This window comes from Myxine glutinosa, chromosome 12, assembly GCF_964187855.1.
Source record: "Myxine glutinosa chromosome 12, kmMyxGlut1.1, whole genome shotgun sequence".
Lineage (NCBI taxonomy): Eukaryota > Metazoa > Chordata > Myxini > Myxiniformes > Myxinidae > Myxine > Myxine glutinosa.
In genome coordinates this window covers 97,607,338-97,624,211 of record NC_136272.1, presented here as the reverse complement: position 1 = coordinate 97,624,211, position 16,874 = coordinate 97,607,338, and the positions used below count along the sequence as shown (strand labels likewise).

Below are 16,874 nucleotides of genomic sequence, written 5' to 3'. Positions count from 1 at the left end.
GTTGTGTGAGATGTGCTTATCACTTGGCCTATAGTTATATCATCTTTATTTATTAGACATCCTACAGACGCAAATGAACATTCACTTTGCTCTGTGTGTATTGCACATCACGTGTAGCAAATTTCACCTCCCTGTGCCTTGTATTTATTGTGATTAATAAAATACCACTTCTGTACACCGACCTTGAGGCTCAGTTTGGAAGCCACCGTCTACATTTCCAATGTAAGAGACATAATTACTTTTATTTTGGGTCTTCGGATACCTTGGGGTCTTTTGTGTCCATGGGGTATTTTGTGTCAATGGGGTCTTTTGTGTCCTCTGGGTCATTTGGGTCCTCTAGGTCTTTTGAGTCATTTGAGTATTTTGGGTCCTCGATCTGGATCTTTGGGGTATTTAAGGGTCTTTGGGGTATTTTGGGCCTTAGGGGTAATTTGGGTCTTTGTGGTCTACTGGGTCCTAAGGGTAGTTAAGGGTCTTTTCAGGCTTTTGGATTTTTTGGGTCTTTTGGGTATTTGGGGTATTTAAGGGTCTTTGGGATATTTTGGGTCTTCAGGGGTCTTTTGGGTCTTTTCGATCCTTTCAGTAACCGGGATATTTTGGGGCTTCAGGGTCTTTTGGTTTTTAAGGGTCTTTGGGTCCTTTAGGTCTGATGGGTATTTTTGGTATTGAGGGTCTTTTCGATCTCTTTAGTCTTCGGGATATTTAAAGGTCTTTGGGGTATTTGGGGTCTTTAGTCTTCAGGGTCTTTTCGATATTTTCTGTCTTCGGGGTATTTAAAGGTCTTTGTGGTATTTTGGGTCTTTAAGGGTATTTTGGGTATTCGGGGTCTTTATGGGTGTTTGGGGAATTTTGGGTATTTTGGGTCTTTTGGGTTTTTGTGGTCTTTAATTGTATTGGGGTCTTTGGGGTATTTTGGGTCTTTAACAGTCTTCAGGGTCTTCAGGGCATTTAGGATCTTAGGGGTATTTTGGGTATTCTGGGTATTTTGGCTGTTTGGGATGCATTGGGGCTTCAGGGTCTCTTTGGTCTTTGGGGTATTTTGGATCTTCAGAGTCCTTGGGGGGTCTTTTGGGTTCTCTGGATCTTTTGTATCACCAGGGTATTTTAGGTCTTCAGGGTCTTTTGGGTCTTTCTTTGGGATATTTTGGGTCTTCGGGACCATTGATTCTTCAAGGTCTTTTCAGTCTTTTGGGTCTTTCTGGTTTTTTGGGTCTTCAGGGTATTTTGGGTCTTCAGAGTCCTTGGGGGTCTTCTGCATCATTGGGGTATTTTGGGTCCTCTGGGTCGTTTGGGTCCTTGGGGCTGTTTGGGTCTTTTGGATCCTCAGGGTCTTTTGGATCTTCAGAGTCTTTTGGGTCTTTTCAGTATTTTGGGTCTTTTGGGTCTACAGGGTATTTTGGATATTTGGGGTATTTTGGGTCTTTGAGGGTATTTTGGGTCTTTAACAGTCTTTGGGGTATTTTGGATCTTCAGAGTCCTTGGGGGTCTTCTTTAGCGTAACTTGAGAAAAATCCTTGGGGGTAGCATAACTTGAGAAGAAGCTGCTGCCTGCCTATCTGAAGGATGAGGGATGTCACGGTACAGGGTGGAGTCACAAGCAAATAGATAAAGGAGATTTTCCAGAGTCAGAGGGATCATTGATGAAGATCAGGAATGGGACTGGCCCCAGAACATTGCCTTGGGGACTGCAACCAATAAGTAGACGAGATTAAAAGATTCTGTTGAGTGGCACACGTTCGATGCCATATTAAAAGTAAAATGGAACTTTATGTGGAAGCTAGTCTGCATCAGCTGTAACATCCATACCTGCAGTATCAGTCAGCATACATATATTTGAGAAGACTTTTTTGGCAATGCCAGCCCACATCTTGTGAAGGGAATCAATCCATGGATGTGTTTCTGCTTTACTGACAATCGTCAGCATGGAGCAGTTGAAAGTTCTGAGGGAGTGCTTGGTACATTTGGTGCCTTCAGGGAGTGAGCAAGGATCTCACAGGATAGAAAATAATTATAGCTCTTCCACAAGAATTGATACCAATCCCACATGTTATCATTTTTACTGAACCAGTTAATCAACTATCAATTTTATCAAATTCGGCAAGCCACGTTTCAAAGTTGGCCTCCAAAGCCAGACGCCGACTGGGCATCTTCTGTCATGCAAAGTCCTTCCTTGGCACACCTGAGCTCCTATCCACCTGGAGGGCCTTCATCCACAGCTTGATGGAGTACCTCAGATCATCCCCAATCCAAAACCATGATCTTTTCTACCCTCGTTAACCCCACTCAAATCCATCCTCACTCCAATTCTTCAGTTTTGTCTCCTCGGAGTTTCCTTCTGTTTCCATCTTGTCCACTAAATGCGTCCTCTGCGTCCATTTTGTCCAACCCATGCATGCATGTTTTGCATCCTGTTTTTGTCTGGTACTTCCTGAACCGTTGACTGTACTAGCTCGTCCATGAGCCTCGATCATGTATCCCAAATGATATATCATTTTATTCTGGCAACAAATCTACAAAAAAACAAGTTGTTGACTGTGTAGTTAACGCCATATGGAAGTGAATGTCTGTCCGACCTTGACACACCATGTGCCCCCTAGTGGTCAAAGCCACTGCAGCAACTGATTGTGAAAGTTCATCGTCTTCCTTACAGTGAAGACGTACTGTATTTGACATATGGTAGCAGCTGCAAGTTTTGCCTTCAAGGAAGTTATACCGGTTTAAATGCAGAAAACTTTTAATTTTATTATAATTACCTCCGCCACCAAAGGTGCATGGAGGTCATGTTTTCACCCCTGTCTGTTTGTCCGTTTGTTTGTTTGTTTGTGAACAAAATATCTCAAAAAGTTGTGGACGGATTCGGACGAAATTTGGCAGAGATGTAGCGGATGTGACAAGGACGAAATTATTAGATTTTGGTGACGATCCGGATTCGGTACTAGAATTTTTAAAGTGAATCTTCAACATTGGGAGATAGGCCTAAAAACTATACATAGCAGGATATCTCAAAAAGTTGTGGATGGATTTGGACGAAACTTGTTGGACAGGTTGTGTGTGTGACAAGGAAGATTATTGTCCGTAATTATTGCCGCACTCAGGTATACTTGGCACAGCTCTTCTGACTGTGTCATCCAAGTTCACTCTGAACATTACCCACTTATTTATTTTTATTCTGTCACGATTTAGCCTTTTCTGACCCCTACTCTATACTTGCTGCATCCGCCACCTTCATTTTTTCTTCTTCAACTTCACCACAATTCCTCATTTGTGAAGCGTTTCAAATCTGTTATTCATGTAAAAGTTATGACGTAACTCTATCATAATGTGGGTGTGGTTATTAAGCGTCTTGGTGTAAAAGTACAAATTGGTGTCCATGGAAACTAAAATTACCGGTACATCAAACTAATGAAACGTTCGCACGTGCAGAAGTTCTTGATAAAATAAAGTTAGTTAAAGCTTTTGTCGATGTTCATGAGCTGTTAGCGTTATCGATCGATATGTAAGGCGAAGGGTTTGAAATAATATTGAGGTGAATAAGGGGATTTTGTGTGTGTATTTTTTTTTTTTTTTGTAATACTCCAGGCCCGGGAAATTCAGGCAAGTTGTGCGCGAAATATCGCGACATTTTACGCGATGCTATTGTTAACGGCAACGAAATATCGCGAGACTTAGCGCAACGGCGTGGAGGAGGTGCGCTGGCGTCTTCTCAAATCACCGCATCCGGATTTTAGTAGTTTATTCATTAGGAAATATATTTATTTGATCACCTCGTTATTTGAGAATTGTAATCGAGATTTCTGCGATGTCGGAGGACGACAGCGGCTCACACAACGAGGTGAGCCGGTCCGTGGCGGTCACGATGGCGAAGGTGTCCGGTTTCGTGCGATACCTCTCGTGCTTTGGGAGTTTTGACTTCTTCTTTTTCACACTTTCTTTGTTGCCGAAGAGCGCACGTTGTTTAACTTGAGGGTAGCGTAACTTGAGATTCGTTTGTCCCGTCTCTGAGACGGTTCCTGGTTCCTTCAATGGAAATGGGAACCGTCCCTTAGGCATGACGTCACGGGCCACATTGCTACCGTTTGTTATTATTTATTTTTTTAATACTGATGTCGAGGCTCATGTCGGAGCGGGATTACAGGGCCAACAAACATTTGGGGAGAATGACTTTCAGTTGTTTTTAAGCTCGTTTTAATGAGGAGGAATTCGAACTGTCTATTCAAATTAGACGTTTGCACTGAAATGGAAAGTTTTATCCTTGCATCTTCAGAGTGCTGATTCGTCCTACAATGTCCAAGCCGAAGAGGTCAAGTTGGGAAATTCTGCAGTCAAAGTGGTGACAGCAGAGTCCAACAATGAAGAGAATATGGTATGTGCTTCGATTTGGTTATTTATGTTTGATTTTGAAAACTACAATCTAACTTTCCTGGAATCTTGTCCCTTCCACCCCTCCCCCCCTCCCCCCCCCCCCCCATTTTTTGTAACCTGTCAAAGCATTGACCAGATTTCTTGGCAGTTCCTCATATTTAACAGGTGGTGATGGGAGGAAAATACATGTGTAGATTGAGTTGGTAGCCTCCAAATGAGAGGGACGAGCTCTAGATGGAATCTGCTGTACACACGAGGGAGAAACATAAACGTACCCGATACTGTGCACAATTCTGATAACATGTCTCCCCTCTCACCCCCTGTTCCCCATGAGTGTTTTAAACATGCCCAGAACAGACGGATCCTCAAATGGAATGTGACTTCTGCTTTTCGTGGCACCATGAATATGTCCAATCTTTTGCCGATCATCGAGTTGAATTGAGTACCAGTACACTGGTAATTCCCTGTTTATCGTAAAAAGGCGACAAACAGGGTTGGCGGCAGGAAGGGCATCCGGCCGTAAAACATTGCTTCAAAAAGGGGACCAAAAAACAACAACAACCACGGTCCCCGAAAAGGCCAACCCCCGCTTTGCGGGGAAAAATGGCCTCTAAACGGTGTTTTTTTTTGCCGATCATTACAAATTTAAGTTTGTACGAAGCGACCTCGGAAGGATGACAGGGTGAGTCAACCCCCCTGGCGTTAATTCAGCGATCGACCGGGATTCGAACCCAGGATCCTTGGATCCTAAGCCGACACCCTAACCGCTAGCCCAACACCAGGCTTGCATTGGTGCACAAAAACCCGCAAACGATCCAATGAATGTGTTTGGTATGCAGACAAACTCGTCAGAACGTTGGTGGGGCTTTTGGACAATCTGTCCGACCGTGCCACTTTGAATCGGTCATCGTCCGACGATGGCAATGATGTTTCATTGCGGATGATGCAAATATATTACTCTATTTAAGACGAGGTTAGTTTGTCTTCGTCTTTGGCCATCCTTGAAATTTGAGTGTTGGTGCTTTTACCCTCGAGGAGAGGATTTCTTCGTACACCAACCAGCAAGCTATATGGCAGTTAGTGTATGCCGCGGTGTAGTTAAGGGTGTATGTAGTACCGGTGAACAGGTGATTTTTTTTTGATTTTTTTTTTTAGCTGAACAGTTTCCTTATAGTCTTATAAACAAGAATCATGCTATTAGAGGTCATAGAAGTACCCCTAATTATTGAAAAATTCAAATTTCAATTCAATTCAATATAATATTTTGCATGAAATTTGTTATAACTTGGGAAATGCATCATTCTTTTGGGCTGAAATTTGGACAGGATATTCAGAATATCACTTCCTTTAAAATGCTGAAGGCTTTTGTTTATAGGAGTAGCCATTGTGGATTTATTGAAGGACAACCAAGTTTTATCTGGTAATTGGCATAATTAGCTAATTAGTGAACATTTGCCATAATTTCACAAAATCCTCTCATCAGGTAGTAGAGTAACATGTATAATACATGTACCAAGTTTTGTGTGAAAAGAATGATAGGTGACATAGAAGATAGAAGTAGAAATGTGTTCTTTGTTTTTCCTTGTTTTTTATTGACGGTCTAATTTATGCAAATTATATGCATGTAATATGACAAAGAAGCGTTGAAACTGGTCTGAGTTAAAGCCAAGATTATATCTTTCAAGAAAAACTGAAAATTAGATATTAACTTGACTTTGTTTTTGTGTAAAGGCCTCTCAAAGGTACCTATGTAGTTTTCTCAATTTTTCACCAGTACTACACCCTTAAGCTGCACCGACGATGCATACGTTTAGACAGGATTGAGAATGATATATTGAACATGACTTTCATTCGTATTATATGTTTTAAACGAGCACCAGAATGCACAATGTTGTAGGAATGCAATTTTGAAAGCACAATGTGCATTGTGTGCTTTATAGCAAATCTGTGTTGATTACACCTGTGAAGTCGTTCTCTATTTTTTGAGCACTTTCCTGATGCATCCTGTTAGTTCCACCTGTAGACCTATTCTGAACTTGCATACCTGTCTTTCTGCTGTGAAACGGACAGGTCCAAGGTTCGAACGTGAGCTGGCACAGGCCGGACATCCTGCGCTTCGCCGCCGTGCAGAAAGCCGATCAAGCCAATCGCTTTGAGTACCTCCTCAAACAAACTGAGCTGTTTGCTCACTTCGTCCAGCCAGCGGCACAGAAAACTCCCAGCTCCCCGTTAAAACTCAAACCTGGCCGGCCACGCACCAAGGCGGATGAAAAGCAGAACCTCATATCAGTTGGAGAGTAAGTCCAAGTTGTGGCTTTATGCACACTCGACCTTCCGTATTTGCCTTTCACCTTCAAAACGTTGCATAAAAGATTAGAAATGCACATTTTAAACCTGGGAATTATGAGATTTGACCATGATTGAATTTTCCCCTTTACTTTGTTGCTTGATTAAACAGGAAGTGCAACTTAGTTTTTCCATTTTTTTCCGGTAAAAACAGCATTCCTACTTAGTACTTTTGTGACTTCCTGTTTGGCTGTTAAAAGCATGTGACATTTTACAACCAATCATGGACCCACAATGGCAATCTCAAGAGAAAATAATGGAAATTCAACAAGTCGCATTTACTTAGTATTTTTTTTACTTGGTAATAGTATTTCTATGTCGCCGTCGCCAGGGGCATTATGTTTTTGAGTTGCCCCACCGTCTGTCCTTGCGTCCGTCCGTGACAGGTTTTCGTTACTGCGATAACTTTGGAACGGCTGAAAGGCTTCCAGTGAAACTTGGTACAAATATGTATAATGATGCAAACATGAACTGATGAGATTATGGGGTCAAGAGGTCAAAGGTCAGATGTCCCGCTAGGTAAAGATTCTGTTACCGAGCTAACTTGTGAACCAGTGATGGGATTTTGACCAAGCTTAGTATAAATATATATATTATGATGAAAAGATGAACTGATTAGATTTTGGTGTGAAAGATCAGAGGTCATGTCAGGTAAAAATGCGATATTTGAGAACAGCTGAAATGATTTAAATCAAACTTGATACAAGTATATATAATGACTAGCAGAAGTACCCGGCATTGCCGGGCGGGGAGGAGGAGGGGAGGGGGAAGAGGAGGGGGAGGGGAACAGAGGGGGGAGGGGAGGGTGTGGGGGTGCCCGGGGGAAGAAGGGCCCCTCCCCCCTCCCCCTTCCCCTCCCCCCTTCACCGCCCCCTCCCCCCTCCCCCTCCCCCTCCCCCCTTCACCTCCCCCTCCCCCCCTCCTCCTCCCCCTCCCCCCTCCCCCCTTTCGCCCTTCCCCCTCCTCCCCCACCCCCTCCCCCCTCCCCCCCGTTCCCCTCCCCTCCTCTTCCCCCTCCCCTCCTCCTCCCCCTCCCCTCCTCCCCCCCCTCCCCTCCTCCCCCTCCCCTCCTCCTCCCCCTTAACACCAGGAGGGTTGACTCAGCCTGTCATCCTACCGAGGTCGGCAAATTGAGTACCAGTTCACTAGTAATTCCCTGTGTGCCGCAAGAGGCGCCTAACAGGGTTGGCGGCACGAACCCGGAAGTCGGAACTCATTGTCGTCAAATAAATGTAGCATGTATGTTTCACTCTCTGTCACATGCCGTTGGTCCCATGTCAATCGGATGAAGTTGAAAAATTAACGTTACGAAGTTTCTCTGGGAAGTACTGATTCCGAATAATGAAGTTGAAAAATTAACGTTCCGAAATACGCTAATTACGCTAACAAAAGCGCTGGCGCTGCGAAGCGCTAGAGGGAGTGCTGCGCTCCCTCCCTTCGATTCCCTCCCTCTTCTGCTAGCGTTTCTGCGCTAATACCCTAATTTTAAAACCCGAAGTTTTTTAAAATTTACGGTGTGCTGTAGTTGCTCTGAGACGTACTGATTCCGAATATGCCTTTGGTTTTTCTCTGCAATGAGTAGTTCTCGAGTTATAAGAGGACAAACAAACATACTTTACTGCTTTATATATATAGAAGTTGGTACGATTCGGCCAAGGAATCCCAGAGATAATTGCAATTAAGTGAGCCGTGACGTCACGGAACGCGCCGCCGGTAATATATTATAATTTATGGTAATCTATGCAGCACGACATGGTCATCACGGAAAACAAGGCGCCTTTGCCGGCGCAAAACGGCTCTCCCAGGGTCAAACTCGGTATCGTTGTGAGCGCACGGTTCAGCCCTTCAAGAAAAAGTTTATTTTGTAAAAATCGGACCACGCGTTAAAAAGATACGACTGGTTTTGTTCGCCGGCACGTCGGCGCTCGAATCGGCTCGCGATAAAATCCAACACGTCCTTTGTCGGGGTCGTCTGAACCAACCACGGGGCCTAGAAGGCTGGGACTGGTCTCGAAAGTTAGGTCTCGATCATATCTCGTAATGCTGGAAGCTGCACGTCTCTGTGATAATCTTGTGGACCATGACAAGAGATCGTGCGAGTCGCTCGCAACGGCTTCAAGCACTTCCGCATTCGACCATTTCATGAACGCCATACGCCCCGCCCATCAAAGCGCGTACGTATTAAACGAACATACAGTGGCCCATGTGTCGTCATTTGCGCATGCGCCAAAGTCTTTGCAGGAACATGAAGCATCGGAACAGCGCATTTGCGCATGCGCAAGAGTGAGAACCGCCTGTGCACCATTACACTAACAGAAGCGCTGGCGCTGCGAAGCGCTAGAGGGAGCGCTGCGCTCCCTCCCTTCGATTCCCTCCCTCTTCTGCTAGCGCTTCTGCGCTAATACGCTAATTTTAAAACCCGAAGTTTTTTTTAAATTTAAGGTGTGCTGTAGTTGCTCTGAGACGTACTGATTCCGAATATGCCTTTGGTTTTTCTCTGCGATGAGTAGTTCTCGAGTTATAAGAGGACAAACAAACAAACATACTTTACTGCTTTATATATATAAATATAGATGTAATAATGTGGGCAGAGGCATGTCGGTCGACATCGCGACATTGAAGAGTTCTATTTCATTTTACTTCCTTCTTAATTATGCATTTATTTCATGAACATGTGAAAATTGCAAAATTTGTTCATCATCAGATCTAATTACAGGACTGTGCTAAGCCTGGTGTTTGCCTAACGACGGTTAAGGTGGCTGGTTTAAGATATTGGGGTCTTGAGTTCGAGCCTCTGTTGCACGTTAAATTAACATCACGTGTGTTGACTCAGCCTGTCATCCTTCCGACGTCGGCAAAATGAGTACCGGCATACTACTAACGGGGACACTGCATTAGTGGCACAGCCACGACCTCAGGAAATAATGCAACCAGCAGCCAATAGGCTGCATACCAAACAATAACAAAGTACTTAATTTTTTTAGGCCACAAACCTGATGTCATCTCAGCTGCGGGCTTGTATTTTGGGTCCTATTAGTCCTATTAGTCATTTAGTCAGTCAGTCAGTCAGTCCGTCTGTCCGACCGGATTTTCTAATTGAAAATGACTGGATCAATTTCTTTCATATTCGGCACATGTATTCAATAATGTCTGAGGCACGAGGCACTTTAAATGATTTTTGCGATGTCAGAGCCAACTTGGAATTTTAGCAATAAAAAAAAACATCATGGGAGAGAATTGTACAGGAATGTATATGCTTTCGGGAACCATTATTTATTTATATACAGTCACGTGAAAAAGTAAGTGCACCCCATGTAAAGTTTTGACTTTTTCAACATATTTCAACGTACAGCTATTTGATCTTCATTTCTACAATATTGATAGATAAAGGTGATATAATATAACAAATATCATGAAACATTTACATTTTGTAGTCCATTGTATAATTTAAATAAACATAAATGCAAATTTCGCATGTGGAAAAAGTAAGTTCACGCCAACATTTATCACTACTTCAAATACCTGAAATTAGAATCCGGTGCACCAGCTCAGGTGCAAATGATTAGAACATCGTTAGAGAGGATCTTGGAGGAACCTGTCTTATTTAAACCTCAGACATTTAGTTTGGTTTGCTCTTTGTTGTTGAAGTGTGTGGCATCACCATGCCTCGATCAAAAGAGCTCCCTGAGGCCTTCAGAAAGAAGGTTATAGATGCCTACGAGTCTGAGAAGGGACTTAGAAAGATCTCCAAGCAATTTGAAATCAATCATTCGACTGTCCGGAAGATCATCTACAAGTGGAGAAGATTCCAAACAACTGCCAACTTGTTCAGGCCAGGCCGCCCCAGCAAGTTCAGCCCGAGAGCAGACCGCAAGATGCTGAAAGAAGTCTCTAAGAACCCCAGAATGTCATCATGGGACCTACAGGTAGCTCTTGCCACTGTTGATGTCAAAGTGCACGAGTCTACCATTAGAAAGAGGCTGCACAAATTTGATCTAAATGGTAGGTGTGCCAGGAGGAAACCTTTGCTGGCCAGAAAGAACATCATGGCAAGACTAAAGTTTGCCAATGAACACCTAGGCAAAAATCCAGCACTTCTGGAACAATGTGCTCTGGACAGATGAGTCAAAGGTAGAGCTATTTGGCCACAGTACCAGAAGACATGTTTGGCAAAAACCAAAGACAGCATTTGACCACAAGAACCTGATACCAACTGTAAAGCATGGTGGTGGAAATATTATGGTTTGGGGCAGCTATGCTGCATCAGGGCCTGGGCAGCTCACCATCATATAATCCACTATGAATTCTTCATTGTACCAGAGGGTGCTTGAGGATAATGTGAGGCCATCTGTTGGAAAGTTGAAGCTCAACCGAAGGTGGACCTTGCAACATGACAATGACCCTAAACATACCAGTAAATCCACCAAGGAATGGCTGAAAAGAAAGAAATGGAGGGTTCTGGAATGGCCAAGTTAAAGCCCGGATCTAAATCCCATCGAGATGTTGTGGGGGGATTTGAAACGAGCTGTGCATGCAAGAAACCCTCAAACATCGCACAACTGAAAGAATTCTGCATGGAGGAGTGGGCAAAAATTTTTACCAGTCGATGTCAGAGACTGGTGCACAGTTATAAGAAACGCCGACTTGAGGTTGTTTCTGCCAAAGGGGGCAATACCACCTATTAGAGCCAAGGGTGTACTTACTTTTTGCACATGCGAAATTTGCATTTATGTTTATTTAAATGATACAACGGACTACAAAATGTAAATGTTTCATGACATTTATTATATTATATCACCTTTATCTATCAATATTGTTGAAATGAAGATCAAATAGCTGTATGTTGAAATATGTTGAAAAAGTCAAAACTTTACGTGGGGTGTACTTACTTTTTCACGTGACTGTAGCTATTTCACGTGACGTGACTGTATCATCTGCCACCTATTTCTTTTTTTTTTCTTTTTTTTTTTCTACTGAATCGAGGCTCGTGAAAGAGCTGACAACCGCGAGGGAAAGACAGTACAGGGGGACCACGAGGGAAAGACAGCACAGAGGGACCGCGAGGGAAACACAGCACAGAGGGACCGCGAGGGAAAGACAGCACAGAGGGACCGCGAGGGAAAGACAGTACAGTGGGACCACGAGGGAAAGACAGTACAGTGGGACCACGAGGGAAAGACAGCACAGGGGGACCACGCAGGAAAGACAGCACAGAGGGACCGCGAGGGAAAGACAGCACAGAGGGACCGCGAGGGAAAGACACCACATCGGGACCACGAGGGAAAGACAGCACAGAGGGACCGCGAGGGAAAGACAGCACAGAGGGACCACGAGGGAAAGACAGCACAGGGGGACCACGAGGGAAAGACCAAGCGAGGGAAAGACCGACTTGGAAATCAGCCAACATCACCGCTTTGCACAAAAAAGGTGCAAAAACAGATCCTAGCAACTACAGACCAATCAGCCTTCTCCCAATTATCAGCAAAGTCATGGAATCCATCATTGCTTCGGATATGAAATCTTTCCTCTTCTCCAATGGCTTGATCTCTGATCATCAATTTGGTTTCAGACCAGGTCACTCTACTCTGGACATGCTGCTTCTGCTTTCTCAACAATGGATGGAGGTCCTCAATGCCAAACAGGAAATTAGAGCTGTCTCCCTTGACATATCACGTGCCTTCAATACGGTCTGGCACCCCGCTCTGCTCACCAAACTCTCCTCCTTTGGTATCCAAGGAAATCTCCACGCATGGCTGGCGGACTTCCTCTCTAGTCGTAGTCAAGGTGTGGCCCTGAATGGGTTTCTCTCATCTCCTCTTCCTGTTCAGGCTGGAGTTCCCCAAGGCAGTGTTCTGGACCTTGTGCTTTTTCTGGTCTTCATCAATGATCTCTCTGACTCTCTTGAAAATCCTCTCTATCTCTTTGCTGATGACTCTAATCTCAGTCGCTCCATTCCTCATCCCTCAGATCGGCAGTCTGCAGCCTCCTCACCCTCTGCAGACCTGGACAAAATCACAGCCTGGGCAAACAAGTGGAACATGTCTTTCAATCCTGACAAATCTCACACTCTTACGATGTCTCTCCGAAAAGACCGACTGGACAACCTAAACCCTCCCATCCACTTTCTGAATAATCCTCTCCAAGAAGTTCTGTCATTCAAGGTTTTGGGTCTCACTATCTGCCATGATCTTTCCTCGGAAAACCACATTTCAAATCTGGCCTCCAAAGCCAGTCTCCGACTGGGCATCCTCCGTCGTGCAAAGTCCTTCCTTGGCACACCTGAGCTCCTCACCACATACAAGGCTTTCATCCGCAGCTCAATGGAATACTGCTCTCCCCTCTGGGCTGGTGCTCCTGCCTCACACCTAGCTCGTCTTCACGCTGTTGAAACCAAAGCGTTCAGAATCATTGGAATCTCCCGCGATGAAGCTAACTCCAAGGGTCTTTCACTCACTCACCGCAGGCAGGTTGGTGGTCTTTCCGTCTTCTCCCGACTCCTCTCCGGCCTTGCCCCCCCAGCTCTCTCTGGGCTCTGTCCCCCAAATATTCCTGCAGGTCGCACAAGATCTGCCTGCAACCCTCTTATGGTTAAACTGCCAAAATCAAGACTCTCTGCTCACCTTCACTCCTTCATTCCTCTTTTCTCCTGCCTCTGGAACAAACTCCCTCACTCTCTTCAATCCCATTCCTCCCTCCAGGTCTTTAAAACAGCTGTTCACCACCATCTCTTATCTTCCCACCTTGATCTTTTCTACCCCCGCTAATTTCACCCCAAATCCACTTTTTTGAAATACCAACTTCTTTCCTGGAAGTCCTTGGTGTCCTTGTGTTTTATACTTCTCCCCCCCCTCCCCCCCCCCTTCCCACGCCTCCTCCCCCCAAGCCCTCTCCCTCCCACACATCTCCCGATGTCCCTGCTCTCAAATTTTGTATTTGTGTGCTTCCCCTTCTCTCCCCCATCGTGTCTACCGCTCCCTCTTTTTATATATTTTATTTGTCTGTTTGATTTGTTTGTGTGATCAATGTTACCTCTTTCACGAGCCTCGATTCTGTATACAAAAAAAACCCCTAAACATACCAGTAAATCCACCAAGGAATGGCTGAAAAGAAAGAAATGGAGGGTTCTTGGCCAAGTCAAGGCTCGGATCTAAATCCCATCGAGATGTTGTGGGGGGATTTGAAACGAGCTGTGCATGCAATAAACCCCTCAAACATCGCACAGCTGAAATAATTCTGCATGGAGGAGTGGGCAAAAATTTCTCCCAGTCGATGTCAGAGACTGTTAGACAGTTTTCAGAAACGCCTACTTGAGGTTGTTTCTGCCAAAGGGGGCAATATCACCTAAGAGAGCCAAGGGTGTACTTACTTTTTCCACATGCGAAATTTGCATTTATGTTTATTTAAATTGTCCAATGGACGACAAAATGTAAATGTTTCATGATATTTGTTATATATTATAATAGCCGTAGATGATTCTGTCTGTCTGTCTGTCTGTCTATCTGTTGGGTGTCTGTCCGGGGTGTGGCTTACTCGGTTTGCAGAGTAGCTCCACCCATAGCTCCACCCATTCTGGGAGTGGCTATAAACAAATATCCACCATTTTATTAACTCGCATAGCTTTGAGTCCTGTTTTGTAGGCCCGTGGTGTCTTGCTCTCCCCCAATTTTATTTCAAATCAAATTCGATAAATCATTTCATTTTTCACAGTCGCTAACATAGTTTTAGACTCGGTTGAAAAAAAACGGGAAGAAAATCCGATGAAAGTTGCCGTTTATAGAACGAAATGAATTCTCAAAGGCCTGTAACTTCAAGGCCATTGAGTCTCTCTCACGCCTTTATCTCCAATCTAACTCACCATATGATTTCATTTTTATCGATGGTTTTACTTTTAGACTCGGTGTCAGCAATAATTGAGAACAATCCACACACGCGGGAAAATGCAGAGATATATTTTTTAAAATCGCGTCATGGTGTATCATACACCGCCCAACATGACACCGCCGGCAATGTGTCGATATATATTAAAAATTCGCTTTTGCTTTTCCGTTATGATATATTACTATTTCGTTTGATGATAGTCGTCACAAAAACGTCAACAATGATGCCGACATATATTTCTTCGTTTTTATTTCATTCAACATATTAGCCGGAAGTAAAATATGTTTCAGGAAATTACCGAGAGATATTTCTTCGTTTTTTTTATTAGTTATGTGCGCATACACTTTAAATAGGTTTATTTGAAATCTTTAATTTTCCACAAACATTCCACACACGCGGGAAAATGCAGAGATATATTTTTTAAAATCGCGTCATGGTGTATCATACACCGCCCAACATGACACCGACGGCAATGTGTCGATATCTATTTTAAATTCGATATATCATTTCATTTTTCACAGTCGCTAACATAGTTTTAGACTCGGTTGAAAAAAAACGAGAAGAAAATCCGATGAAAGTTGCCGTTTATAGAACGAAATGAATTCTCAAATGCCTGTAACTTCAAGGCCATTGAGTCTCTCTCACGCCTTTATCTCCAATCTAACTCACCATATGATTTCATTTTTATCGATGGTTTTAGAGTCGGTGTCAGCAATAATTGAGAACATTCCACACACGCGGGAAAATGCAGATATATTTTTTAAAATCGCGTCATGGTGTATCATACACCGCCTAACATGACACCGACGGCAACGTGTCGATACATATTAAAAATTCGATATATCATTTCATTTTTCACAGTCGCTAACATAGTTTTCGACTCGGTTGAAAAAAAACGGGAAGGAAATCCAATGAAAGTTGCCGTTTATAGAACGAAATGAATTCTCAAACGCCTGTAACTTCAACTTCAAGGCCATTGAGTCTCTCTCACGCCTTTATCTCCAATCTAACTCACCATATGATTTCATTTTTATCGATGGTTTTGGACTCGGTGTCAGCAATAATTGAGAACATTCCACACACGCGGGAAAATGCAGAGATATATTTTTAAAAATCGCGTCATGGTGTATCATACACCGCCCAACATGACACCGACGGCAACGTGTCGATATATATTAAAAATTCGCTTTTGCTTTTCCGTTAAGATATATTACTTTTTCGTTTGATGACAGTCGTCACAAAAACGTCAACAATGATGCCGACATATATTTCTTCGTTTTTATTTCATTCAACATTATTAGCCGGAAGTAAAATATGTTTCAGGAAATTACCGAGAGATATTTCTTCGTTTTTTAAAATTAGTTATGTGCGAATACACTTTAAATAGGTTTATTTGAAATCTTTAATTTTCCACAATATAATTTACTTGCCATTTATCATTTGATGATTACGAGACAAATTCCTCTTGAGGATCGTGACAATTCATGCGCTGCGTGGAAACTTCTATTTCCAAAATGAATGAGACGATCGATGAAGAACGCAGACTTGAACAGGATGCAGCAAGAAAACGAATGAGACGGGCGAACGAGTCCATCGACGAACGTCAATGCAAACTTGCGGGGTCACCCGTGGGAATCCCACGGGTGACCCCGCTAGTATTTGTTATATTATATCACCTTTATCTATCAATATTGTTGAAATGAAGATCAAATAACTGTGTTGAAATATGTTGAAAAAGTCAAAACTTTACATGGGGTGTACTTACTTTTTCACGTGACTGTACATCTTTTCCATCTCCACAACTGACACAACTTTCATTTATTTATTTCTTATTTTACAGTTTTTGTTTTTTTTTCTTTAAAAAAACCAGAGTAACGGAGTTGTTTTGTCTGTCTGTTTGCACAAAAGTCTTTTGGAAATTTTCTAATTGCATGCTCGATCACAACATTTTTATAACTGTGTAGTTTTGCCAATCACGATACGAAAAGTTCGGTTTCTTATATTTAATTTTGTAAATGGCCTGAATCTTATGAGTGTCGATGGACTTTTCAAAATATTTTTAAAAGTTTTAATTACCCTCACTCTTTTGTAAAATAGAACGGGAATATTCTAATTGACTCCGTTTATCTATATGTCTGTCCATCACACTATCTCCTCCTTCCGATACGATTGTGCAAAAATTCACCAAACTTGGTAGTTATGATCACCACATGGCAAGAAGGTGCGAGAGTAGTGTCATTTTTGGACCCTCCCCCTTGGGCTCTGGGGCGGCGTTAGACGAGGGGATA

General features: G+C 43.2%; 1 protein-coding gene across 2 annotated transcripts in view; it reads left to right on the top strand.

Annotated features, from left to right (window-relative positions):
- Window positions 1-3,638: 3,638 nt before the first annotated feature.
- Window positions 3,639-16,874, top strand: part of LOC137437658 (SWI/SNF-related matrix-associated actin-dependent regulator of chromatin subfamily A member 5) — a 49,414-nt gene continuing 36,178 nt past the window's right edge. Inside the window, exons 1-3 of one of the 2 annotated variants that reach the window (XM_068132137.2) lie at window positions 3,639-3,832; window positions 4,265-4,363; window positions 6,433-6,659. In XM_068132137.2, coding sequence (XP_067988238.1) covers window positions 3,800-3,832; window positions 4,265-4,363; window positions 6,433-6,659 — 359 coding nt within the window. In that variant the 5' untranslated portion in view covers window positions 3,639-3,799. Of the gene's footprint in view, window positions 3,866-4,264; window positions 4,364-6,432; window positions 6,660-16,874 lie in introns of both variants that reach the window. The other variant, XM_068132138.2, reaches the window with a different exon arrangement.